Here is a 27,960-nt window from a genome sequence, read left to right as displayed (position 1 = left end):
CACGCACACGTCTTAATGCGCAAACAGTTTGAGCTTGGAGCAGCAGGCTACCTTTGCTGTTTAAGGAACAGATCCCTAACAAATTGGCGAGAATCTGAATAGACACTACTGCCATAATGTGCAAGATTGAAGGATTACTTATAAAATACCATGGAAGCGTGGCTTTAGTATCACCAGGGACATTGTGTTCTTTCTACTCAACACTTAAACAGGCACGGACAATGTTCATTTGCACAATAGGCAAGGTAATTCACCTTCAGCAGGTGAGGTTGTCCAGAAATCTACCTCATAGGAATTTTTCAGAATTGAAACTACAGATTTTTTTTTCTCGTACAGCTGGAATTGATACAAAGGGAGGGGTCTCTCTGATACATGTCAAAAGATCCAAGAAACAGAGCTAACAGTTAACCTAACCAGCCTCTGCCGGCCAAGTAAAATGTGATTGTCAAACCAGTTTCTATCAGTTGATGCAGATCATCTAAGGCCAGATAAGAGACCAATGACCCAGTAGCCAGATAAGAGATAAGCACCCTAGAGCTTGAGATTTTAATCTTGTTTGGATCTATGATTGGTTATGTAATTTTTAGCTGCTTAAAAACTTATTTTGCTACTTTATCTTTGATCTTATTTCAACCAGTGGCAGTCTCTAATGTTATGCATACTTTTGTTATCTATATGTATTGGGACTTTTTAAAATCAAGCTTTGTCTGCTGTTTCTGAAAGAACTTCCCTTTGCCTTCAGGCGATGGCTTTGGTTTGAGTACCCCAAATCCACTGTCATCCACTGTCGGGAGATTCAAAACCAATAATCTGCCTTTGTTTATGGTGTGGGGTGATAATAGAACATCAGCGGGACAAAATTGTTTGCCTAATACCTCAGACAATGCCAAGTTTGCCATAGCGTGAAGGAGACTGAGCCATTCTCTGTAATTGCTGACCTGTCGGCTGTGGGTACCTTGTTAGGAAGGTGATTTATTTTCAGATTAACACCCATTGATATGAAATAGGTTTTGTTTCAGATCTGAACTAGTAAACAGTTTTTAGCAGATGGCTTTGCACCTACCCAGGTAATAAAAATAATTAATATTAATGACTGGGCTGTTGAGAGAGGATTTGGAATTAACTTGGACATTTGCCTACTGAGAGAGGTTTGCTTTTCATTTGAGCTGATAAAAGCTGCCCAGGCATGGTGTATTTATTGCAGCCTTTCCCCATGAGTTCTGATGTCTCCCATCATTTAATTCCCTGTCACTGTGATAAGGCCATGGAGCTCGAGTGTCCTGTTAGGTTTATCCAGGTTAAAAGACTCTTCAAACACTTCTCTCTCAGTTTTGGTGATGGTCTGAAGTATCAGTGAGAATTAAGTACTGTACTTCTGTTTATCTGTGGATTTATTTTACTTGACTTGTAGATTGAGCCTGAACCATACAGTTTTTTCGCGTGGTGGTGTTCTATCTATTAGTGAGATTAGGGTGTATATAGTGGGCAACTTGTACTACTTATAGTGTTATCCCAGCAGTACAAGAGTGGATTGTTTATACCCAGGCATGCTATTCTATTCTCTTCATAACATAAGGTTAAGTTTCAGTTCATAGGAGGTGTAGGCCTGCCTATGGAAGTATTGAGGGAAGATTCAAATTGTAACAGTCGCTTTTAAACTGATGTGGCATTAAGATATGGAAATTCTAAAACGCATTTGAAATTTGTCTAAAAATATCAGTTTTATTTTGTCTGCTGCCACGTGCTTTATAAAGAAAGTACTTATTATGGCTCAGAGCCAATCGGAGCAGTAAAATGGATAGTTGAATGTTCCTGAGTTGGTCAGGAAAAGTCTACTTGCACTATGGTCACATCCGCGGCTGCCGTGCAAAGGATGCAGGACAGCTAATTATCTTTCTTTCACAAAGCGGAGTTTTGATTCAACAAATCTAGGTGTCCAACGCTTTGGCACTGTGGTATTGCGAGCTGATCTCCATAAGGTATTTGAGTAAAAATCTTGCCTGGTAGAAAATAGATTTGTATCATTTTTATGTCTAAGAATGCAGGAATGTACTGGCCTGGAGCCAATAATTAGACTTCTCAATACTGAAAGTGAAATATAAAAAGGTGATTATTATTGATTCTCGATTATTGGGTATAGGAATATATAACTCAAAAAGGCAGAGGGGAATTAACTAAGTATTTTATTGAATCATGACAAAAGTACTCGGGGAAAATGCAACACTCCCTTTTTAAAAAGGGGTTTCTTGCTATTTTTTTTAATAGCGGCATGTGTTGGCAAAGAAATTTGGTGTAGAAAGTAATCGCGTACAAAAAAAAGTAGGAATTCAAACTATTGACACAATTTCTGCAATGTTTCTTTTGATATCTCTCTTAATGGTTTCTTTCCTTTGACCGAGTGATGTGCAGGAAAGTGGCAGATGCTGAACAATTTAATAGGAGTATTAGGTGACTTAAAATAGGTTCGCAAATATTAAAATCCAGTGGTGAACAAAACTTACCTTGAATATGTGATCAGATTTTACTGAGCTAATCTGACATGCCCCTACCTGATTTGTCAAACTTGCTTGCCAGGTATTATGTTCCAAGAGTTGGGTGTGGCCGTGTTAGTTGTCGCAATAGGTCTTTTATAGGAATTGCAGTCATTCATATGAAATTAACTCTAGGTATTGGGAATAAAAGCTGTCAAGATACTTTTTGAAATTTGTGGCCAATGGGTGGGGTGGAATTATTCAATCACCTGCCTGAGGATAACCAGACTGATCACCTATGATCTTTGTCTCCTAGCAATTTTGATGGTCCCACTGCAATCTGAGAATTTTGAAGATTCATTTTTTTCATCTAAATGGAGAGGACTAATTTGTGTGGCAGATTAGGATACATTTGTCTCTAATGACCTAGCTTCATATACCACTGGTGTGACTTACTTTTTCCAAATCTTTTTTTAATGTATTAGCACCAGTTTTGCAGCAGGTGGTTACATATGTGGTTACAAATTAATGTAATACAGACCCCACCAATCGCACTGTCCCACTTGATTATCCCGGAGAGCTGCTATATCAGGCAAATGGCGCTAACCATTCGACATCATCACCGGCGTCAATTACAAAGTCCGTGTTAAGCGCGTCAACCATTTCATGCAATTCAAGCAACAGTTGCACCTCATTTAAGTGCGATTACCTGTCATTAAGTCCTTCAGGCAGCCTTGCTGCCTTCAGGCACCTCCTCCTTTCTCCCGGCCTCTAGCAATAAAATTCAGGAATAAGGGCACAATATAAATTACACAAAAGAAAGCTTATGACCACTGTGCACTTCAGCTCTCCCATGCAACAGACGGTGCAAACTAACCAGGCCTCTATCTCCCTCTGGCACGCTCGCTATCCCCCCCCCCCCCCCCCCCGCGCGTTTGGATCATTAAAGTGGTGTGAGTAAGAGCACTGGGGCATTTCGACAGAGTGGGAAGTGGAGGGACGGAGAATGAAGATGCCGTCCGCGCTTTTAAAAACATTTCTTGGATTACACGGGCACCAAGTTGACACCAACCCGCCTGTTAGAAGCGATGGGGCCACAACGCTCCTTGTTTTGATTTCTTGCTTCCCAGAAGAATTTGATCAGTTTCTTGTTCTCCTGTAGGAACAAACTAATGACAGTCTTTCCTCACTTCAACCTGCAAGCTCATGTTCAAACAGAATTCAGCTTCTGTAACCAGAAATAATCATGAGATTTATAGATTTGCACTTTTACGTTTACTTATATCCCTACTGTTTTTTTTTAAACAGACTGTTTCTAATGAGAGTCATAGACATTCCCTACCTGAACCTGAGTGGGCCAGATTGTAAGTACAGTACTTGAACTGGAATGTATATGTGCATATACTGAATTGCCCTTATGAGTTTCATGTTAAATGCATGTAGTCAGGATAACCCTTTGAGGATTTTAATAATTTTATACCAAAACCAAACCCCACTTGGAACCATTTCACATTTCAGAATCAGTGTATTTCAATTTATGTATTACATTTCTACTTTTAACAGTCAGCATTATAGATTTTAAATGTTTGCCATTGTGATGGATAATGTGCTCATTTTAAAAGCTGAAAAGATCTAGCTTTCAAAGGGTTACGATGCTGAATATGATCACTCATAAGGAATAGAGGAGGAGGCTTAATGCTTTGCTTAAACTGCTGCATAATTGTTTGCCCACAAAGGTGAAATGGAATCCTTTTGAGATCTGTAGTAGCAAATGCAAATGTAGCTTTAGCCAGTACACTTCCAGCAAAACTTGCCCTAAGAATTTACCGTGAAATGTACCAGACACTGAAGCAATTACAGAAAATTCTGGTATGAGAAAAATCAAGTTCAGTATGCGTGGTGGTCATGTGTTTTTTTTTCTCTAGTGTAGCATTTCTTCTGGATACTTTCTGGAAAGGAATGTTAGACAAGCTCTAGGGAATAGGAAGAATCTATACAACAGCTCACTGGAAGTAATGAAAAGCTTTTTGTAATAATGAAGGCCATCAGTTGTTCTAGGATTAGGCCATGACTAGTTATTGGCAGACGCTTACTACATATGCATCTATTTTTAACTGATTCGTGTGTGTTGAGAGAACAAATTGTACTTATTTCTTTTTCCTCCGCCAAGTTTTGAATCCCCAAAGCTCCATGACCAAGCACTACAGCATTTACTTTTCTCTTCCAGTGCAACCAAAGAGGGACCATGTTCTTCATGTTCGTTTTCCCAAGGAGTGGAAGACCAGTGACCTCTACCAACTTTTCAGTGCCTTTGGTAGGATCCACCTACTTGTCTTGCAACTAAGTTCTGTATTTTGTAGAAAGGGTTGAGTTGTTCAGCCGCCGAATCCACAGAGTGCAGCCCTGCCGTTTCAGAGCAAACGCCACATCCACGGCAGTGACTATCTTGCGCCTGGCGCGCTTGGTGTAGTTGACTGCAGCCCTGATCACGTTATCCAAGACAGTCTTCAGAACCCTATGGGTCTCCTCGTAGATCAGGCCCGAGATCCACTTGACACCGCCACGGAGAGCCAGGCGGCAGATGGCTGGTTTGGTGATGCTCTAGATGTTATCGCGTAACACTCTGTGCTGTCGCTTGGCTCCGCCTTTGACTAGTCCTTTTGCCTCCTTCACCTCTCTGACATGATGTCTCTTCACTCAAATCGCAGCTAAGTTCAAGCACTGTCTGGTTTCGCTTCGTACAAATTAGCAATCTGGTTAGCACATTGCCATTTAAAATTGATGGGTTTAAACCTCCAGCTGCATCTTCTCCACACTTTTTTGTTGATGCTAAATATGCTCCAAAATAGGTCCACTGAAATTCATGGTTTGTTAAAATGGGAAATTTTATGGACTTAAATGAATGGGATTGCATTTTTTTTTACATCTCTACAGTTCACCGTCTAGTCTAACATTTATGATGTCTGTGCTATACATAAACGATCTGAGCTAAATGACATGCACATTGTACAATTAGATTTCTTCTGCAATTTCCCTCGGAACCAAGTGCCTACACGAGGAACTTGCACTTGGGCGAAGATGGGATTCAGTGTCGCCAACACTGCTGTATTGCCCATTTGATTATTTGGGTGCCACTTCAATTTGCTATCAAACCTTTTTTAAAGCATGAAAATTTAATCCCCATTCACTTGATTTATTGATGTGTAACCAGTTATTATTAAGAATATATATTTCAAAATTAACAGCCACAGTACTTATAATTAAATATTTTCCATTGTTATTACAAATGGAATAAAGGTGATGAGCAGAATTTGAACATAGAAAACTATAAATGAAAATGATACCTCCAAAAGCTTCCAAAGGAATTGTAATAACACATGACTTACAAATGTCCTCTAAACCCCTAGGTTGTGTTGCTGGTTTTTAACTCTGATAGATTCTGTTTTGATTTTTTAAAAATACGATTTGTGTGTAAATTCTGCTGGTTTTAGAACAATTTTGTGAGTTTCTTTTTATTGTCTCCTCTCCTCCCTCAAGCCACTGGGAAACATCACAGCCGAGGACAATCCTGTCCTTGACTCAGTAACACATGCACTTTTAAACTGGAGTTGCCATATAGCGGTAAGGAGTGGGAACATTGCCTTCCCTCCCCCTCCCCTGGTAGTGAGTGCGTACATTATATAATGTGAATGACTGATCAAAGGATAATTCCCTGTCAATTTTGGCAATGAGATAAAACTTTATTTATGACATGTTTGATTAGAGAGCAAAGAAATTAAACGAAGATCAAAGATCTTCAGTGAAGATGCATACTTATTCAGTTGATTTTATTTTTTTGGTTGGGATTGAGAACTGTAGAGGTGCAGTTTAGCACTCTGGTGCTTTTTGCCGAGTTGCTTCGGCAGGAGCAGAGTGGAGGACCATTCATAGCCTGTTAGAAACCATGCACTTTTAAGTTTTCAACCGCTGCTAGACAACTAGTCAAATAATTTCCTATTAAATCTGTTTAATTTATGCTGGCAGCTTTAGTGGAAATCTTTCAGAAACAAAATGGACCCAGCAGCTTTGAGTGATCACAAAATTTAAGACCAAGCTGCATTAGTATTAGGTTTTAAAAAAATGTTTGTAATGTATTATTAGGACTGATGCACTATTTCAAATTATCACCTTCAAAACCTTCTGAAGTACAGTACTTACTCGTTGGCAAGTTTTTGGCATTCGGAGAGTGATTAACTCTTTTATGTCCATTTGAAAAAAAAATAAACGATCTGGAGTATTCCATACTCATCACACCTCAGGCAAAATTGAAGACAGGACGTTTTGTTTTCCAATATCGCCCATGTGCCTGAAAATACTGAATTGGTCTACGAAGTCTCTTGGTGCAGATTCTTTGCAGTCGACTTTTTTTAATGGATCAAAGCTATGCATAAAATCCAATTTAACTTAAATCTGTTGGACATAATGCAACAAGGAACAGAACTGATGCTGTAGTGTGGGTTCTAGTTGGCAGCCACGTTCTGCTCTGCAGAAGCCACAAACTTCCTTGCAAGGCAGATGGTAGTTGAGATGCTGCTCTACCACCTGCTCAGGTGGTTATAGAATTGCCTGGTTTTCTTGGTCAGGGAAGACTTATGGCACAAGGAGAATCTGAAGAGGAAATTATTAAATGTTAGACATAGTAGTATTATTTGTGAGATGTGGTTTATGTAAGCGTTTTCCTATCTTTTAAAATTATTTTTGTAGTTTTTTTTATCTTTTTACTGCCAATCACATGATGATTGCTCTCATCCTGAAATTCTTGGCTCCCAATCATGTGGTTTCTCACTAACAATGATTCACTGATTGTGTCTTGTAATTTCTTGATTCCAGTTTATTCTGGTTTTTGCTTGTCCTTCAGTTTTTTGCTAAAGTATGATTGTGGACTTCAAGCCAGAAAATGTGGCAGACTGATAGTGAGAAATCAATGATGTACTATTCGAAAGAGATACCATGACATAAATGATGTGTGGCAATGGTAGAGAGAAGTTGTGGTGCAGTGTACTTTGAAATACATTGTGTAATAAATGGCTTGTAAATTATCAATTGGATAAACGAGTGCTGTATGGAAACTGAGTACTGGGAACACACTACTCAGTTGCTTTTGGTTTTAATATCAATTGAGCTTTGACAAAACTGGAAATGTATGCTTTGTGTTTTCAAGAGTACTCTCGAAATTCTAATCACGTCATTCAAGCTTCTTCAATCCCTCTCCAGCACTCATATTTATTGTGCAGCCACTTTTTATTCAAACTGATGCTTCTGCAATGAGCAGAGCTACCTGTGTTGAAAGAGTATCTCTCCACTAATAGGAATGTGTGTAAGCAGATCAAAGCCCTCATTGTATTTACATCATAGTGCACACATGCCATTTTGTAGATTTTGTTACAGCTTGAATTTCATTTGTGGAGGGTAAGAGGGTGGGTGGTAGGAAGAAGGACCAAAGCTTATAGAATGTAAATACAGTTGGGGTGTGGTTATCTCTGTAATGTAGTTTAGGCAAGGTGGGATGAAAACACCAGATGGAATATCAGTACAGAAACACTAGTAATGCCTTTGCTATGAATTCAAGTGGAATGGAATCCACCTATCTTCCATACTGATACAAAGTTAGTGTTATAAACTGAGTATAAATGAGTGAGGGGTGCCTGCAGATATTAAATTTATCAATGGTTAATTTGGTCACAGTTTGAAGAAATGACCATTTCACACCTTCTTAGTCCAGGGATTGTAGTTAACCTAGGTCATACCATTGATTAGCTCTGTTGCAAACTTGAGAATGTACAAAATTTGTGTTCTCAGCACAATTTTAAGATGATAACTCTGGCGTATCAAAATGCAAACTTAATTACTGAGAAACTTTTCTGTTGAAGATTAAAATGATTCTGTTTAATAGATATTTTACTCCACCTCAAGAGTACAAAGTTCAATGCTACATTATAACAACAGGCTTGCTAATCATTGAAATGTCATGACTTAGATTGTCTAGTGGTGAAATGCATAAAGGAGAACTGATGTCTGTCTGTGATATTATAATGACAGCAGTTGGATCAAGAAGTTCAAGTTTTGATAATGTCATAAACCAGAGCTTAGGTCCCAGTGCTGCCCGGGTGAGATCAACTAACTTAGTGCAAATGAAGCACTAAACGTGGAACCTTCCCAATCAGTGTTGTTCATTACTGCACCAAATAGTACTATTACCCACTGAAGTATTAAGCACAAAGGAGCAGCAGATTTGCTTTATAGAAGTTTTCTATCTTGTATCAATCTCAAGTTACTTAACGTGTTTCAATCTGCATATGTGTGACTGCATGGTATGCATCTTAAAAGTGAAGTTGGGAGCTACACGTGTGTTTCGGAATAGGGTTGTATTGGCAATTAGTTTCAATTTAATAAACCTTAAAATCATGCTTTTTCATGGCAAATGTTCTTTTATCTTGTAGAAAACTGAAATATATATTTATCCCTGTCTTAAATATTTAGTGTGCTATAAATTCTGTGGAGTTTGCGCTAATTGCAGTTTGGTCCTTATTTCAGGTAACATCCAGGTGTCTTGGATAGATGATACTTCAGCATTTGTCGCATTGAGCCAACGGGAGCAAGTGCAAATTGGTAAGTGAACTTGCAGGTTTTTGCAATAGCAAGTGTTATTGTATAAAGGCTATGTAGCACAAGTTTTTTTTTTTTGCTGATTTTTTTTCTCCTCTGTTGAAGGTGTGAATTTATTGCTGGTATATAGTTCCATGGGTAGTGTTTATCCTCCAGTACTTTGCCCAATTGGTTGCTGTTCGTGTCTGTGTCTGGATTGAGTGTTGCCAGGCTATTTGACTTACAGGAGAATCACAGGCAGGCCTGATACTGTATTTGCCTGACTCCAACAAAAGTGCACTGCCAGTAGAATGTCAGTGGATAACGAGTAGGAACAGGAACTTTGACCAGTTTCCCCCCTCGCTGACCCAGGGTTGGTTGAATTTCATTGCAGCAGCCCCTCCCCATATCGCCACACTGGCTGTGATCAACTAATCCATCAAAAAACAGGAATTGAACTTGGGACCCTTCTGGTCTCTATAGCTCAGCTAGCTGCTGCTATCATATCTGTATAATTTAACTTGGAGTGACAAAATAGAAGTGAAACCTCTAGCAGTAAAATGTTTTGCCGTTTAAGAATTTGGAATAGTGCCCTTACAGCCCATGTGATAGTCACACAGTTCTTTTGATTCATAGGCTGCTTGCACTTGTGACAGTCATTCAGTGAACACAACTCAGAATAAACACGTATAGTACAAGCATAAGGGTAATGCTTTACCATCTCACTCGGCAAGCTCTATGACTTAGCTAATGTTTTAAAATTATTTTATTAATGTTGCTTGTCATATCAGTGACAGCAATTTTGGCATCTGAGAAAGAAGCAGCCAAATTCTCACTGCATTGCCGGAGCTACTGCTAAATAACACAGCAGAAACTAAACCAGGAACTTGAAAGGGGGGGTTATTTCTGTCCAACTGTTCACGTTGTTTAAACCTGATCTTCATGTAGCATTCCAATGTGAAATGGGAAGAAAAACAAAATTGAGGATGTGGAAGAACAGCTTTTGCTATTGCTATAGCCGTGGTCAAAAGAGTGAACTGAAATTGAGGCTGTTGGACATCAAGCATTATCTTTTAGCTGGATGCTTTTTCCACAAAAGTTAATCAGTGATGAGTTATGATGCATTTTTGTTAAACTTCCACAAGTAGCAACAAAAAGATGTGTATAAATATATCACCATTTTTTATATATCACAAGGTGTGGTATTAAGCTATCAAAGCAGAGTGCCACTACAAACTTTATTGCCATCGATGCATTTCTTTCAATCAGTTGAGATGATTCTCTTTTAACGGTGCAGACCAAAGGCATATAAGTGCAACTCTTTTGGTTTGCATGTAAGCGGATTCTTGTTTTAAAAAGTATAGCTTGTCTTGTTCTTTGGGGAACCTACCTGCTTCTCGGAGAGCCTGATCCACAAGCACTGCCATACCAAGTGTAGAAGGACTTGATGTCATCACTTGCGCTTGGACACTGCAGATTTACAGCCTCTCGGTCTTTCCCACTCCCAACATTTTGAGGTTGTGCAGAATACCTTGCTGGGTGTGAGGCAAATATATCTGCACAGGTGGACCCTCCAACTCTTGACAATCCAGACGATCTTCAGACGGTGGGGTTTCCCAGAGGGAATCTTTGAGAATAAACAAGCAATGCAGAACTCGAGGGACAGCTCAGTGGTTGCCCTCCATGATCTGTTAACCTCCTGCTGCGGTAGAATGTTTGTGCCTGTTTTCCTTCTGTCTCCCCATATTTTGAGGATTTTCCAAAACGTCTGATGCGAAAAGAACTGTTGTCCTATTGACTCCTTATATGCTGAGAACTTCTCCCCCCCCCCCCCCCCCCCCCCCCCCCCCAGTCTGGACAGCAGAGCATTCATTAACTGGCCCTTTTTAATCCTTTATAGGCAAGATTTTTATTGTTACAGATGGAAGATCAGATATGGTCACAAGGTTTTCTTCAGCCTCAATTCTTAAGGCATACACTGTTGTAAATGGAAAAAGTTTGTCTTTTCATGCCAGGACAATTCCGTTGGCCTTTATGACCATGGAACCAAGGTATTTCTCTCTTTAAGGATTCACATGCTAGCCTTTGCAGCAAAACACATTCCCTTAAGTGAGAGGAAGTCTAATGGCTTTCATCTGTTCCATTCCATCTACCTGGGATCTGAATTTTGTTCATTTGTCTGATTCATTTGAATGCATGGTTTTGTGATCTTAACTTCTTCACTTCGAAATCTATCCCACCATTTGCTCAGGTTGATGCATGTTTCTGCGACTGGTATAGAAAAGTACTAAAACTGCATCCAAAGACTTTCTTGAAAATTGTTTCCATTCCAAGCAGTTGTGTTGATCAAATTGACTATGTCCTATGTAATTTATTAGCATGGGACATTGCTACGACAAATCTAACTGTCGCGCATACATCCAAATGAATGGATTTCCAAATAATAGTCTTAATTTACATGTGGTGGACAGTGAGTTAGGGACATTTTGCATGTCGAACGCAAGTTTTTATGATTCTTTTAAAGGAAAATTCTGCTATTTAAATCTGATCGTTATCGGCAATTTATAGCAACATACCAATCTGCTCTTGCATGCACAACACCACATGAATGTTGAAACCAAGGAAAAGGGCATTATGAACTTTCACACATGAAGTAATGTGCTGACTTGTCTCTTTGGCAACTTCTCAAGTTAGTTAGGGTTTCCTGTACCTAGTGCCACATGAGACAACCTATTTCTTCTGCTATCTGTACAGAGCAAGATATTTGCCTCCAATTGGAGTATCATCTTGCCTTGCATTGGGCAGATCTTGGTTTTGCCTAATTGATATTTATATTTGCAAGTCTGTAAGAGACTTGTCTCTGTGTTGTTTCCATAACAAAAGGCATTTTTACATGGACTACCAGGAAGACCAGTGAACTGCCTTTAGTCTGGCTCCTACCTTTCGACCGGTCTGGCTTGGGAGGCACTGCCAGGAGTTATACTCCCACCAGCATATGTATGGGGGTCATAGGAGCTCGCAAGCCTTCCCACCATGTCGAGGTGCAGTCCCTAGGAAAAGCAACTCTATTTGACCTGATCTAAATCCATTTAATATAATCTTCAGTGTAATGCCATAATATGCTGACTTTTTATGGCATTTGTTGTTTACCTGGATATAAATCCATTTAATATTGCCCTTCATAAAATAACAATCACAGATAGAAGCAAAAGTATTTATTTTTGATTGCCTTCATTTCGTAGCAGGTAATCCCAGGTACTTCCTTTGTGCTGAGATTGTGGTCTGTTAGCTCCCAGGTGATGGAACATTTTACAATTGTACACTATACAACTTTAATAAAAATATATATTGTAATCTTTGCATTGCTTTGCTTCCAATATCAGTGTTTTTAATGCCCTGCTTAAGTTAAGCAGTGTCTGGTAGTTCTTATGTGTAAATGGTTCTACAACAGTTTCGTGCTCCAGGCTAAATTTGATTTTTTTTTGGGTACTTGTTTTGAAGTTCAAGTTTTTATAATAGTGTTTAAAACTCAGCAATTCAAAAACCTTATCCACAAATGGAAGACCAGTGAGCAAAGTGGCTCGTCGTATTCAGCACAACTTTTGAATGTAGTTTTTTTTCCTCCATCCTTTTTGGGCCAACCCAGCGGAACCCAAAACTCTTGGTGGTGGTTTTAGAAGTGTCTTCCATCACCTTCTATGAATTCTGGTGGCTTCCAGAGCTGTTAAATGGAGCTTGACAGCTCTGTCAATGCGGTCCTACTTCCTTCTGCCCAGCCCCTGTAAACTGCACTGATGTCCTTGTTCATCCTTCGGTTGTCTCGCCACATTTGAGAAGAAGGGAAAGTAACTATATGGGTCATTGTTGAGGGTACAGAGTGAGAGATTGCATAATTCCTGAGAGAAGCTACGTTCCTGGGACAAGTATGCCTTGTAATTTGTCAGGTTGATTATTTTCCACATCATGGCTAAAGGACACTAATCAGTCTGAAAATGAAAATATTATGCCCAGAGGTGTGCAATCATATATGTTTTAAAATAAAGGAAATTGTAAGCTGATTGTACTGGCATAGGGTAATGCAACTGTTGTAAAGTCACTTCTCCAGCAATTTTAACCTCTAACCCAACTGTGTAATAATATTTGACAGATGCCCATTATTCTGGCAAACTAACTTTCATTTGCAGCATTCTTTTTACACACCTTTTAAACCTAGTTCCCTAATTGTGATCTATTGGTAACTTCCAGAGTGTCCTTGGCAATAAATTTTTCCCACACTTTTTGATTAAACCTCTTCCTGAGCCCTCAGCACTTAATTACAGAAAACATTTATTACTTTACGTACTCTTGCCGATTGATTTGTAACTGATGTCTTCAACTTGATATTTACTCCTCCTATGTCTAGAACAGAAGAAATAGGATATAATGAAAAATGTAATAAGGATGCTTGAAATAAAATGGAACTTTTATTCTAGGAACAGTTGTCATACCTGACTAATCAGAATTGATTGTGTTATTGCTGAAGGTCATTTTCACTGAAGGGATTTGAAAAATATATTTATCTGTATGCTGTGGATCATACTGTTTTGTACCATAACTTGTATCAACCTTGTTTTGAGTGACTTTTATAGTGAGAAGTTCAATTTGATCATTTTTTAAAAAAAAGTGCACAGAATAAACTTCTGTAGAAATTGAGCTTACTGGGTTGAATCAGCTGCTATACTGGGTCAGTAAAAGTATGTTACGCTTTCATATGGCCAGTTTACCACATGTCAGTCACTGGGTGAATTTTCATTTTTTTTAAAAAAGACTCTGGATAATTCTCCTGGATATTCTCCATCTCAATGATGTAAGAGGTTTCAGTCACTGATTTTGTTTTTCCCTATGCATTACCATTCCTACAAAGTGAAGTGTATATTTCTAATAACTTACCTGATTTTGTTACAGATGTGATATAGATAACTGTTCATTTCTAACTGAAGGGTTTTTGTTTCTTGTGTGCAGAATCTTACACCATTGGTGTCAGTAGTTATGTTAATCCTTGGAAGTGATACTGATTTGGCTGTTATTTGGACTTGTTTATCAATTTTATTTTCTATGTTGGATTTTTGATCGACTCTACTCCACACTTTGAGGTTTCAATTTTTGGTATCTTTGTTTAGCTTTAATTCTGTACTTCCTCCTTCACTTTCACTTTCACCTTTTTTTGCCTCCACCTCCATCTCTTTTCTTCTGTTGAACGTTGTTGTATTTTTAGGTTTTACTCTGGTATTTCTCGTGCTCAGTACCAAATACCACTCCTGTGAGTGAACCCATGCTCCCGGAATCAGAATGTGTCATTTTATATGTAATGTCTGGTAATGTAATGAGCCCAGGGGTCAAACTGCAACCCATTTTACTGTGGCTTAGGCTATAAACTGCAGTGCGGGATTATTAAGTCACAGATAATCGTAGCAATGGACAATACAGCAAATCAGATCCGTGAACAGAACATATCTACTCCTCTTCAAATACAGATAATAAAACTTAGTAATACTTTACATAATGTTCTTTGTCTGTCTCCCCATAAAATCTCCCGCCTTTCTCTGATGGCCTCAGGAAACTGGAGCAAGAATGTTCACTGTATATTTACCCTCCCCTTGAAGTACAACCGTGAATGAATGAAGTCAAAAATGTTGTGTCTCACTTGCATCAGGCTGTCTGACATCCCCAAGATTTAAAAACTCATGCAATGTTTGTTGACTGGGAATATACTTTTTGTACTCTTTGAAGTTGAAACCTGGAATCTGGCAACACCAAAGGTGATGACCTAGATCTGCCCAACTCCATAGACTTGTAATTATTATACAGTTAACAGAAAATATTTGCAAAAGCACTTATTCAAAAACCCAAAACCAGCAGCAACCTGCATAAAAAGCATTTAATACAAAGACCCCCCCCCCCCCACCGCCCCATGCAGTAATACGGTCACAAGGTTGCAATTTAAACATTAGCATATTAATGCCTTCCTGACGCAGACAATTGGTCTAAGTTTCTTGATTTCTGTTGTGCATTCAGTCAGACTTGCTTCTGCAGCAAGTAAAATAATTCTTCCAAGAGTTATAAAACTATCCAAGTTGTGATAAAGCTCCCCATTCACAACAAGCATCATCCCCAATAGTCCAGGGCAGCTGAAAATTGTTTTAATGTAAATTTGGAAACAATGTCTACAAATTTGGCAAGTTGGTAGTCAGAGGAAGGAACGCAACTACAAACTCAGGATCCTCAGCTTATTGAACTACGGGGTTATTGTGTAGCGATTAAACCATGCTAAAATAGACTCCATTTTTTAAACTTTCTGTGGCCCGTTCCCACGACACAGGCAAGTATCACCATTTAAAATAAATCCCTGGATATATTGTACTAGTCTATAGTAACTTTGCTCCCCTAGTGTGCACTAGGACATCGTACGAGTCACTTTTATATTTGTAAGATCAAATATCTGCATGAAACTCTGACTTTTATGCCAGATCTTTTGGTAACTGTAGTGCTATATGTATGAAGAACTTATTTTTCTTGAAGTTTTCAATACTAATGATTTTTGTTGTGTGTGGATATTTTGTGCTGTGTAGCTTGAGTGAAGTTTTCTTTCCTTAGAATTGTCAATTCATTACCTTCACAAGCTGAACCTTTTTTTCAGCAACCCACTTTTAATATTTAAAAATGAAGTATAATATTTGTAAACTTCAATTGCTTTATGCTGGTAATTAAACTTTACAAAACAAATATACAGTTCTGCTGTTTATGAACTAAAGTCTTGCTCATCTGTGCAAAAAAGAATTGGGAGCATTCTATTCTCAAGTGTCTTTGGCTGTTGCTATTACCATAAATTGCACTCTCTAGTGCTGAACTTCATCTATCATGGCCCAGTGCTACTGTGCATTAATGTGCTGTGCCAGTGGCCCTGAGATTCAAGTAGCTTCTGCTAACAATTGCCCTTAAACATAGTATTTCCTCTCTTCAAAAAAGTATAGTTGGTACTATAAGGCTACATTTATTGCCCATTTCTAGTTGTCCTTATAAGATGGTGTTGGACCTTCTGTAGCAGGGACTGGGTTGCTTTACACTGGAGCGGAGGCAGGCTGTGGGGCTGTAAAAGGAAATAGTTGTAGGTTTAATTGAAGTGAAATTGGTGGGATTCATTTAATTTGAATTAATTAGTTAAAGGGTAAGTCATGTCAGGACAGTCCAGCCCCGTGTTATGCTCTTCCTGCTCTATGTGGGAAATCAGGGACCCTTCCGGTGTCCCTGACGACCATGTGTGCGGGAAATGTATCCAGCTGCAGCTACTGACAAACCGCATTGCAGTACTGGAGCTGCGGATGGATTCATTATGGAGCATTCGCGATGCTGAGAACGTCGTGGATAGCACGTTTAGTGAGATGGTCACACCGCAGGTAAAGGTTGTACAGGCAGGAAGTAATTGGGTGACCACCAGGCAGAGTAAGAAGAGCAGGCAGGCAGTGCAGGGGTCCCCTGTGGCCGTCCCCCTCTCAAACAAATATACCGCTTTGGATATTGTTGAGGGGGTTGACTTATCAGGGGAAGGCAGCAGCAGCCAACTTCCTGGTACCAGGGGTAGCTCTGCTGCACAGGCTGGGAGGAAAAAGAGTGGAAGAGCTATAGCGGTAGGGGATTCTATCGTAAGGGGAACAGACAGGCGTTTCTGTGGCCGTAAACGTGACTCCAGGATGGTTTGTTGCCTCCCTGGTGCCAGGGTCATGGATGTCACTGAGCGGCTACAGGGCATTCTCAAGGGGGAGGGTGAGCAGGCAGAGGTCATGGTCCACATTGGGACCAACGACATAGGTAGGAAGGGAGATGAGGTCCTGCATCAAGAATTTAGGGAGCTAGGTAGCAGATTAAAGAGCAGGACCTCAAAGGTTGTAATCTCTGGATTACTCCCAGTGCCACGGGCTAGTGAGTATAGAAATAGGAGGATAGAACAGATGAATGCGTGGCTAAAGAGTTGGTGCAGGAGGGAGGGTTTCAGTTTCCTGGATCACTGGGCCTGCTTCTGGGGAAGGTGGGACTTGTACAAGTCGGACGGGTTGCACCTGAACCAGAGCGGGACAAATATCCTTGCGGGGAGGTTTGCTAGCACTGTTGGGGGGGGGGTTTAAACTAACTTGGCAGGGGGATGGGATACAGAGTGGAGCTACAATAGGGGGTGATGTGCAGCCAAATATAGAGAAAAAAACAAGTCAGCTTGGAAGACAGGGCAAATATGTAAGGGCAAGGCTGGATGGCATCTATTTTAATGCAAGGAATCTTGCGAATAAGGTGGATGAACTGAAGGTGTTGATAAACACATGGGAGTATGATATTGTTGCTGTCACAGAGACATGGTTGAGGGAGGGGCAAGACTGGCAGCTCAATATTCCGGGGTACAGAATCTTCAGGCGAGACAGAGGGGGAGGTATAAGAGGAGGGGGGGGGTCGCAATATTAATTAAAGAATCAATTACTGCCATAAGGAGGGATGATATATTAGCAGGTTCCTCTAATGAGGCCATATGGGTGGAGCTTAAAAACAAAAAGGGGGCAAGCACTTTGATGGGAGTGTACTATAGGCCCCCAAACAGTCAGGGGGAAATAGAGGAACAGATATGTAGGCAAATCTCAGAAAATTGTGCAAATAATAGGGTAATAATAGTGGGGATTTCAACTTCCCCAATATTAACTGGGATACTCAGTGTAAAAGGCTTAGAGGGTACAAAATTCTTAACGTGCATCCAGGAGAGCTTTTTGAGCCAGCATGTAGAAAGTCCTACAAGAGAGGGGGCGGTACTGGACCTAATTCTAGGGAATGTGGCCGGCCAAGTGGAAGAAGTGCTAGTAGGTGAGCACTTTGGTGACAGTGACCATAATTCGGTGAGATTTAAGGTGGTCATGGAAAAGGACAGGGAGGGGCCGGAAATAAAGGTTCTAAATTGGGGGAAGGCCGATTTTAATAGGATAAGGCAGGATCTGGCCAAAATGGACTGGGATCAGCTGCTTGTAGGAAAATCCGCATCGGAGCAATGGGAGTCTTTCAGAAGGGAGATTGAGACCATACAATGGCAACATGTTCCCGTAAAGGTCAAGGGTGGTTCCAAGAACTCCAGGGAACCTTGGATGTCAGGGGATATACGAGAATGGATTAGGAAAAAAAGGAGGGCTTTTGGCAGATACAAAAGGCTAAAGACGGAGGAAGCCCTAGAGGAGTACAAAAAGTGCAGGGGGATACTTAAAAAAGAAATTAGGAGATCAAGGAGGGGCCATGTAATAACACTGGCGAGCAAAATAAAGGAAAATCCTAAGATGTTTTATAAGTATATTAAGGGTAAGAGGATGACTAGGGAAAAAATAGGGCCCATTAGGGACAAAAATGGCAATCTGTGTGTGGAGCCGGCAGATGTAGGAGGGGTTCTAAATGAATTTTTTGCATCTGATTTCACTATGGAGAAGGACGATGTAGACATAGAAATACGGCAGGGGTACTGTGATATACTCGAACATATTAACATCGAGCGGGAGGAGGTATTGGCGGTTTTAGCAGGCCTAAAAATGGATAAATCCCCAGGCCCGGACGAAATGTATCCCAGGCTACTGTGTGAGGCAAAGGAGGAGATTGCGGGGGCTCTGACACATATATTCAGAACCTCTCTGGCCACAGGGGATGTGCCAGAGGACTGGAGAACCGCTAATGTAATACCATTATTCAAGAAGGGGAGTAGGGAAAAACCGGGGAACTACAGGCCAGTGAGCCTAACATCAGTGGTAGGAAAATTATTGGAAAAAATTCTGAAGGACAAAATTAGTCTCCACTTGGAGAAGCAAGGATTAATCAGGGATAGTCAACATGGCTTTGTCAAGGGAAGATCATGTCTGACTAATTTGATTGAATTTTTTGAGGGGGTGACTAGGCGTGTGGATGAGGGTAACGCAGTGGATGTGGTATACATGGATTTCAGTAAGGCCTTCGATAAAGTCCCGCACAGGAGACTGGTCAAGAAGGTACGAGCCCATGGAATCCAGGGTGCCTTGGCACTTTGGATACAAAACTGGCTTAGTGGCAGAAGGCAGAGGGTGATGGTCGAAGGTTGTTTTTGTGACTGGAAGCCTGTGGCCAGTGGGGTACCACAGGGATCGGTGCTGTTTGTGGTCTACATTAATGACTTGGATATGAATGTAAAAGGTATGATCAGTAAGTTCGCTGATGATACAAAGATTGGTAGGGTGGTAAATAGTGAGGAGGATAGCCTCAGTCTGCAGGACGATATAGATGGGTTGGTCAGATGGGCGGAACAGTGGCAAATGGAATTTAACCCGGAAAAGTGCGAGGTGATGCACTTTGGAGGGACTAACAAGGCAAGGGAATACACAATGAATGGGAGTACCCTAGGCAAGACAGAGGGTCAGAGGGATCTTGGTGTGCAAGTTCACAGATCCCTGAAGGCGGCGGAACAGGTAGATAAGGTGGTAAAGAAGGCATATGGGATACTTGCCTTTATTAGCCGAGGCATAGAATAGAAGAGCAAGGAGGTTATGATGGAGCTGTATAAAACACTGGTTAGGCCACAGCTGGAGTACTGTGTGCAGTTCTGGTCGCCACATTACAGGAAGGATGTGATCGCTTTGGAGAGGGTGCAGAGGAGATTCACCAGGATGTTACCAGGGCTGGAGCGCTTCAGCTATGAAGAGAGACTGGGAAGATTGGGTTTGTTTTCCTTGGAGCAGAGGAGGCTGAGGGGGGACATGATTGAGGTGTACAAAATTATGAGGGGCACAGATAGGATGGATACTAAGGAGCTTTTTCCCTTCGTTGAGGGTTCTATAACAAGGGGACATAGATTCAAGGTAAAAGGCGGGAGGTTTAGAGGGGATTTGAGAGAGAACTTTTTCACCCAGAGGGTGGTTGGAGTCTGGAACTCACTGCCTGAAAGGGTTGTGGAGGCAGGAACCCTCACAACATTTAAGAAGCATTTGGATGAGCACTTGAAATGCCATAGCATACAAGGCTACGGACCAAATGCTGGAATATGGGATTAGAGTAGACAGGGCTGATGGCCGGCGCGGACACGATGGGCCGAAGGGCCTCTATCCGTGCTGTATGACTCTATGACTCTATATCAAGTCAGTGAATGCAATTATATTGTGTAATCTGTGTGAATCATTGAAGTTTGATAATTATGGTAGGTGATAATTAATGGGGTGGGGGACAGTTTTTTGGCAAATTTTACTGCCAGTTTTCTCCTCTCCTGAACACGTTGACTGCTTGCTGAGGTATTAATTCATGAACGCCGGTTGTCTTCTGGTAGCTCATCCAAGTGGGTATTCTTCATGTAACAGTCACTGTCTAAACTCCTACATCAGCAAACCCAGCAGCCTTGTATGCTGCAAGGTGTCTCAAACGGTAATGAGATGGATGCTCAGTTTTTGCTGGTGTAGGTTGAGAGGATAACATTGGTGAAGACACTGGAAGAACTTTCTTCTCTCTTCAGGTTAGTGTCATTGGATGTTCAGTTTCCACAAAATCCGGGTATTTTACTGGACTCGTAATCCAGAGGCCTGGACTAATAATCTGGAGACATGTGTTCAAATCCCGCCACGGCAGCTGGGGAATTTAAATTCAGTTACTTAAAAATCTGGAATAAAAAGCCAGTATCAGTAATGGTGACCATGTAACTACTGGATTGTCGTTAAAAACTCACCTGGTTCACTAATGTTGTTTCGGGAAGGAAACCTGCCGTCCTTACCCAGTCTGGCCTATATGTGACTCCACACCCACAGCAATGTGATTGATTCTTAACTGCCCTCTGAAATGGCCTAGCAAGCCACTCAGTTGTACAATCCCGCTACAAAAAGCCATAAGAATAAAACCGGACGGACCACCCTGCATCAGATCACCACGCACCGGACACTACAAAGGCAAACCAAGCCCAGTTGACCCTGCAAAGTCCTCCTCGCTAACATCTGGGGACTTGTGCCAAAATTGGGAGAGGTGTTCCACAGTCTAGTCAAGCAACAGCCTGACATATCCATACTCACAGAATCATACCTTTCAGTCAACGTCCCAGACTCCTCCTCCACCATCCCTGGCTTTGTCCTGTCCCACTGGCAGGACTGATCCATCGGAGGTGGCGGCACAGTGGTATACAGTCAGGAGGGATTGGCCCTGGGAGTCCTCAACATTGACTCCGGACCCCATGAAATCTCATGGCATCAGGTCAAACATGGGCAAGGAAACCTCATGCTGATTACCACCAACCGCCCTCCCTCAGCTGATGAATCAGTCCTCCTCCATGCTGAGAAACACTGAGGGTAGCAAGGGGACAGAATGTACCGAGTGGGGGACTTCAATGTCCATCACCAAGTGTGGCTCGGTAGCACCACCACTGGCTGAGTCCTGAAGGACATAGCTGCCAGACTGGCCTGTGGCAGGTGGTGAGAACCAACACGAGGGGAAAACCTATTTGACCTCGCCCTCACCAATCTACCTGTTACAGATGCATCTGTCCATGATTGGTAGGAGTGACTACTGCACAGACCTTGTGGAGATGAAGTCCTGTCTTCATACTGAGGACACCGTCCACCATGTTGTGTGGCACTACCACCGTGCTAAATGGGATAGATTCAGAACAGAACTAGCAGCTCAACACTGGGCATTCATGAGGCATTGTGGGCCATCAGCAGCAGCAGAATTGTATTCCAGCACAATCTGTAACCTCATGGCCTGGCATATCCCTCACTCTACCATTACCATCAAGCCAGGGGATCAACCCTGGTTCAATGAGGAGTGTAGAAGAGCATGCCAGAAGCAGCACCTAAAGACAAGGTGCCAACCTGGTGAAGCTACAACACAGGACTACATGCATGCTAAGCAGCAGAAACAACATGCGATTGTCAGAGCTAAGCAATCCCACAACCAACGGATCAGATCAAAGCTCTGCTGTCCTGCCACATCCAGTCGTGACTGGGGGTGGACAATTAAACAATTAACAGGAGGAGGCAGCTCCGTGAACATCCCTATCCTCAATGATGGCAGAACCCAGCACATGAGTGCAAAAGACAAGGCTGAACCATTTACAACCATCTTCAGCCAGAAGTGCTGAGTGGATGATCCATCTCTGCATCCTCCCAAGATCCCCACCATCAGAGAAGCCAGCCTTCAGCCAATTCGATCCACTCCATGTGATATCAAGAAACTGCTGAGTGCACTGGATATAGTAAAGGCTATGGGCCCCAACAACATCCCAGCTGTAGTGCTGAAGACTTGTGCTCCAGAACTAGCCGTGCCTCTAGCCAAGCTGTTCCAATACAGCTACAACACTGGCATCTACCCAACAATGTGGAAAATTGCCCAGGTATGTCCTGTCCACAAAAAGCAGGACAAATCCAATCCGGATAATTACCGCCCCATCAGTCTACTCTCAATCATCAGCATAGTGATGGAAGGTGTTGTCGACAGTGCTATCAAGCGGCACCTACTCACCAATAACCTGCTCACCGATGCTCAGTTTGGGTTCCGCCAAGACCACTCTGCTCCAGACCTCATTACAGCCTTGGTCCAAACATGGACAAAAGAGCTGAATTCCAGAGGTGAGATGAGAGTGACTGCCCTTGACGTCAAGGCAGCATTTGACCGAGTGTGGCATCAAGGAGCCCTAGTAAAATTGAAGTCCATGGGAATCGGGGGAAAACTCTCCAGTGGCTGGAGTCATACCTAGCACAAAGGAAGATGGTAGTGGTTGTTGGAGGCCAATCATCTTAGCCCCAGGACATCGCTGCAGGAGTTCCTCAGGGCAGTGTCTTAGGCCCAACCATCTTCAGCTGCTTCATCAATGACCTTCCCTCCATAAGGTCAGAAGTGGGTGTTGACCGGAGGTCACCGGTTACAGTTATTGGCTTAGTACAAAGAAGAGTCAATTCTCTCTTAATTCTCAATTCGCTTTATTAACATTGTTAGATCATGTACATATAGCTTATACGTCTGGTTAGATATAGGCATGCAGTTTACAGCAGGTTATACAATTTTATACCCAAACTAGGATTTAATTGCACACCTACTAGGTTTCTCTGACACTCCGAGTGGTCACAGAATAGAAAGGATATTATATTACCCAGAAAGGAGAGCTGACGCTGGCCAGGCGTTCCGTTCTCTCTCTCTCTCTCTCTTGACGTCGTCTCCACGTCCCTGACGTAGGGTCTTCCACTTCCGCGATGGTTAGTCTCCGGAGTTTCGCACACACTGGCACCAAGCCTGCAATTCTTCATTCTTATTCCCAAGTCTTATCTCTTCGAGTGATGTTGTCTTTCTCCCGTTGGCTTAGATTTGCTCGAGTGGTTGGTGTCATCCCCTGATTGGCTTTGTTCCAAGGGGTTAGGTAGCATCACCTCATTACTCCTTTTCTAAATAAGGACTGGTATCTCATCACAGCCCCTTTGTCTCTTCGAAGCGTAGCTAATTCAAACCGGTTCCGGCCAGCTCAGACCAGTGACTGAACTGCAGGTTACTTCAGTTCAAAAGTTACTTTTGCCTGAGTGTTAGCAATTCGGAATAAACTCAGTAGTTTTTTGCAGCTCCTGGCCAACATGGGGATGTTCGCTGATGATTGCACAGTGTTCAGTTCCATTCACAACCCCTCAGATAATGAAGCAGTCCGTGTCCGCATGCAGCAAGACCTGGACAGCAGCAAGACCTGGACAACATCCAGGGCTTGGGCTGATAAATGGCAAGTAACATTCGCGCCGGACAGATGCCAATGACCATCTCCAACAAGAGAGAGTTTAACCACCTCCCCTTGATATTCAACGGCATTACCATCACCGAAACCCCCACCATCAACATCCTGGGGGTCACCATTGACCTGAAACTAAACTGGACCAGCCACATAAATACTGTGGCTACAAGAGCAGGTCAGAGGCTGCGTATTCTGCGGCGAGTGACTCACCTGACTCCCCAAAGCCTTTCCACCATCTGCAAGGCACAAGTCAGGAGTGTGATGGAATACTCTCCACTTGCTTGGATGAGTGCAGCTTCAACAACACTCAAGGAGCTCAACACCATCCAGGACAAAGCAGCCCGCTTGATTGGCACTCGATCCACCACCTTAAACATTCACTCCCTCCACCGGCGCACCATAGCTACAGTGTTGTACCATGTACAAGATCCACTGCAGCAACTCGCCAAGGCTTCTTCGACTGCACCTCCCAAACTTCCAACCTCTACCACCTAGAAGGACAAGGGCAGCAGGCGCATGGGGACACCAACACCTGCTTGTTCCCCTCCAAGTCACGCACCATCCTGACTTGGAAATATATCGCTGTTCCTTCATCATCACTGGGTCAAAATCCTGGAACTCCCTACCTTACCACTGTGGGAGAACCTTCACCACACGGACTGCAGTGGTTCAAGAAGCCAGCACAGCACCACCTTCTCAGGGCAATAACTGCTGGCCTTGCCAGCGATGCCCACATCCCATGAATGATTTTTTAAAAAAACACTACAATAGGCAGATGGAGCCTTGTTTTAACAGTTCATCTGGTGGGGTGTGGCGGGGGGGGGGATCTGTGAATACAACATTCCCAGCAGTGAGAATACTACCAACTGCAGGTACATTAACTCTTCAACACCCCCACTCCCTGCCACCTCCCTAGGAATACGGTGGCCAGTTGTTGTGCCTCTACTGCTGCCCTAGCTGAGATCACCTTACTTCGGCATAGACTGAAGATCGAATCTTGGGCGTTCCTGGTGTGAACGGCACAGTTATCAACGGGATAATAAAATCACTTGAGACATTAGGTGAACTGATTTTAATGATTTGGAGGAACAAGTGTCATGGAAACTTTGAACGTACTTTTGTAAGATCACGGTCTCATTGAAAAAGTCTGAAATCACATTCTGAACACAGTTGCTGGTAAGCCAGTCATTTGTTATGATTTTAATACATGAGTTTCCAGTATGTTGTGGCTTCAAGATGAAACAAATTTGCTAATCTGAGTTTTGAATCACCCAAGTCTTTTTCATGAAGAATGGAAGTGTTACTCAGTGCACCCAAGGGCATAAAAATCAAAGCATGTACTGAAGTCAGTGTTGGACGCATTGATCATTACTGCCGCCTTATTCACTACTGTCAAGTACAAAACCTTCTTTGTCCAGCATTTTTGATTTTCATCCTTCTAGTACAGCTTTGCATAAGTAATGTTACTTTCAAGTTGTACCCATAAATAATTTGCCATAGCTTTACCATACCAGTTTTCTCTTTAACATTTATAAACCTTGTATGTCTAAATTGCAAGAGAATGACCTTGCCAGTCCTTTTAATTTACTGCAGTCCCTCAACATGGATTGTTGCATTAAACCTTTGCAAACTAGGCATTTTAGGACTCAAATGATTTTTTAATTATGTTGAATGCCATCTCGAGATAATTGAGGTATAAACTATTTATTAATTATTTGACATATTGATAACTTTTAATAAGGGCATCTTGCTGACAGACTCCCAGGCAAAGTTTTTAAGAACAAGTTGAAACAACACTGGAGCTTTACGAAAACCACCAGCGAAACTGCAAATCCTGTCGTGACTATCATTTCTAAAGGGGATGCTATTCCACCTATAACACACAAGCAAGGTTTCTGGCGCTTGTATTTGGTTTCAAACATCACCGTGCAGGAAGAAGTAATATTGGAGCATCCTGTTCTTGCTGTAGAAGAGCCACTACAGGACATCTGATTTTTCTGACTATGGGTAGCAGTATTTGAGAGAAGGCAGATGCACTATGTGGATGCCCCACTATTAAATATTTCTAGTCAAACTGAGCACAGAATAAATATGGCCCAGGAAAAAGTAATGAATAAAAATAACCAACCTTGACTGCATTGCTGCTATGCTAAATAGTACAGGGTGGTGATTTACAAATGTTGTTGTGGTAGGGTTATTAGTGTGGTATGGAGTTGCTTAGTGGGTAGCAATCTTGCCTCTGGCTCAGAAGGTTGTGGGTTCAAGTCTCACTCCAGAGACTTGAACACAATATCTAGGCTGACATTTCAATGCAGTACTGAGGGAGTGCTGCATTGTTGGAGATGCCATGTTTCGGATGAGACATTAAACTGAGGGTGGACGTAAAAGATCCCATGGCACTATTTCGAAGAAGAGCAGGAGAGTCCTCCGCGGTGTCCTGGCCGATATTTATCCCTCAACCACATCACTAAAAACAGATGATCTGGTCGTTATCACATTGCTGTTTGTGGGAGCTTGCTATGCACAAATTGGCTGCTGCGTTTCCTACTTTACAACAGCGACTACACTAAAAGGACTTCGTTGGCAGTGAAGCACTTTGCGATGTCTTGAGGTTGTGAAAGGCATGATATAAATACAAGTCTTTCTTATCGTATAATGTGATAATGAACCTGAGGATTAGAAGCTGCTGACGTACATAGGATAAAAAGATGTTAAACTCACAGATTCAGAAGTGAAAACATTAATAGGGAAAGATGGGGGGGAGGAGGGAGAGAAAGAGTATCCCAACTGTCTGTCAGCGGAACTCCACCTTACAAGTCCTTCAGAATTTGTCTTGGCACTTTTTACCATTCTCCCCTCATCCCAAAGTTTGCAGCATTTGTCCCAAAATACGTTGTTCTTTTTATACATTCGAATCCCTCAATTTGTGTGTTGACTGTTGTCTACATTAAAACTTGTGATGCTACAACATGCTGCAAATTAATCAGCAAAGAATGAAGGAAATTAATCTGCGATGAAAGTCTTCTCTTTTCAGCTGTACGTGTAATTTGAACTGCTGTTTTTCATTTGTAATGAGGATAACTTCCTGTTTTAATCTCTTCAAATTACCACCAGTCATCTCCAGTATTTGATTTCAGCTGTTTAAAATAGAGCATCATGAAATGAATGCTCCATGTTCAGATCAATTTTGAGTTTGTTTATTTATTTATTTTTTAAAACGCTACAATAGATGAATCTCCCATTTGTTTTGTGAACTTTGTGCTCAATAAGGTGAAGAATATTTGAAATGGAGAGTTCCACTTCTCATCATTGTCTTCGTTTGTCCATCAAATACTCATAGATCCGATTTTATTCTAGCATCTTATCCCTCTAAATTGGAATACAATTAAGCCTTTCATGTTTCTCCGCCCTCCCCACCACCACCACCACCGCCTTCGCATTCCAGTCCAAAAGATCAGGTAAAATCCACTACAAGCAAATATGTGTTTTCTTAGTCAAGCTGCAAGCTAAATATTTTTATAATTTGGAGAACTTCAGGTTTAATCAGCAAAACAGCTTTATGAGAAACAAATATGCAATATTAAATGTCTAGGTCCATATACCATTAGCTTCTTCTCACTGGCCTCTCAACATCATTTTCTCATTGTACTTTTGTCATATTCAATGTATAGTGTTGGCTGTATTTGCTTTTTAAAATCTAAGGTGTCAAGCTGTTTCCTTACAGGCCAGTGACTCGCTGCTAGCTTTAAACAGTGAAACTGAATTGATAACCATATGCAAGTGGTTTGGCTGTAGTTTTAGATACTATAAACATGATGTGCCTGTGGCTCCTCCTGGATCACACTCTTTTGCATATTGGTTCTCTCAAGCTAGTGCATGCCTCTAGCCCAGTGTGCCATCATACAGTGTGCTTCCGTTGGACATTTGCTATATCTAGCCTAAGTGTCATCTCTCCCCATGATTTGGTCAACATTTACTCTTTGTCCTCCTTTCCCTGCTCAATTTCCACACTCTTGGATCCAATGGCCACCAATCATTCTGCTACTAACTTTTAAAAAAATTTTCTCTATTCTTTCCCATCTTTAGTCTGTCTTCCTTTCTTCC

The 27,960-nt window shown here is 41.7% G+C and overlaps 1 protein-coding gene across 5 annotated transcripts in view; it reads left to right on the top strand.

Moving 5' to 3' along the window:
* parn (poly(A)-specific ribonuclease (deadenylation nuclease)) overlaps nucleotides 1-27,960 on the top strand; it is a 100,345-nt gene that overhangs the window by 40,577 nt on the left and 31,808 nt on the right. For all 5 annotated transcript variants that reach the window (XM_068003407.1, XM_068003405.1, XM_068003406.1 and 2 more), the window contains exons 19-21: nucleotides 3,780-3,835; nucleotides 4,699-4,785; nucleotides 9,045-9,119. In XM_068003407.1, coding sequence (XP_067859508.1) covers nucleotides 3,780-3,835; nucleotides 4,699-4,785; nucleotides 9,045-9,119 — 218 coding nt within the window. The remainder of the gene's footprint in view (nucleotides 1-3,779; nucleotides 3,836-4,698; nucleotides 4,786-9,044; nucleotides 9,120-27,960) is intronic.

Source organism: Heptranchias perlo, chromosome 22, assembly GCF_035084215.1.
Source record: "Heptranchias perlo isolate sHepPer1 chromosome 22, sHepPer1.hap1, whole genome shotgun sequence".
Classification (NCBI taxonomy): domain Eukaryota; kingdom Metazoa; phylum Chordata; class Chondrichthyes; order Hexanchiformes; family Hexanchidae; genus Heptranchias; species Heptranchias perlo.
This window is presented reverse-complemented; position numbering and strand designations above follow the sequence as displayed.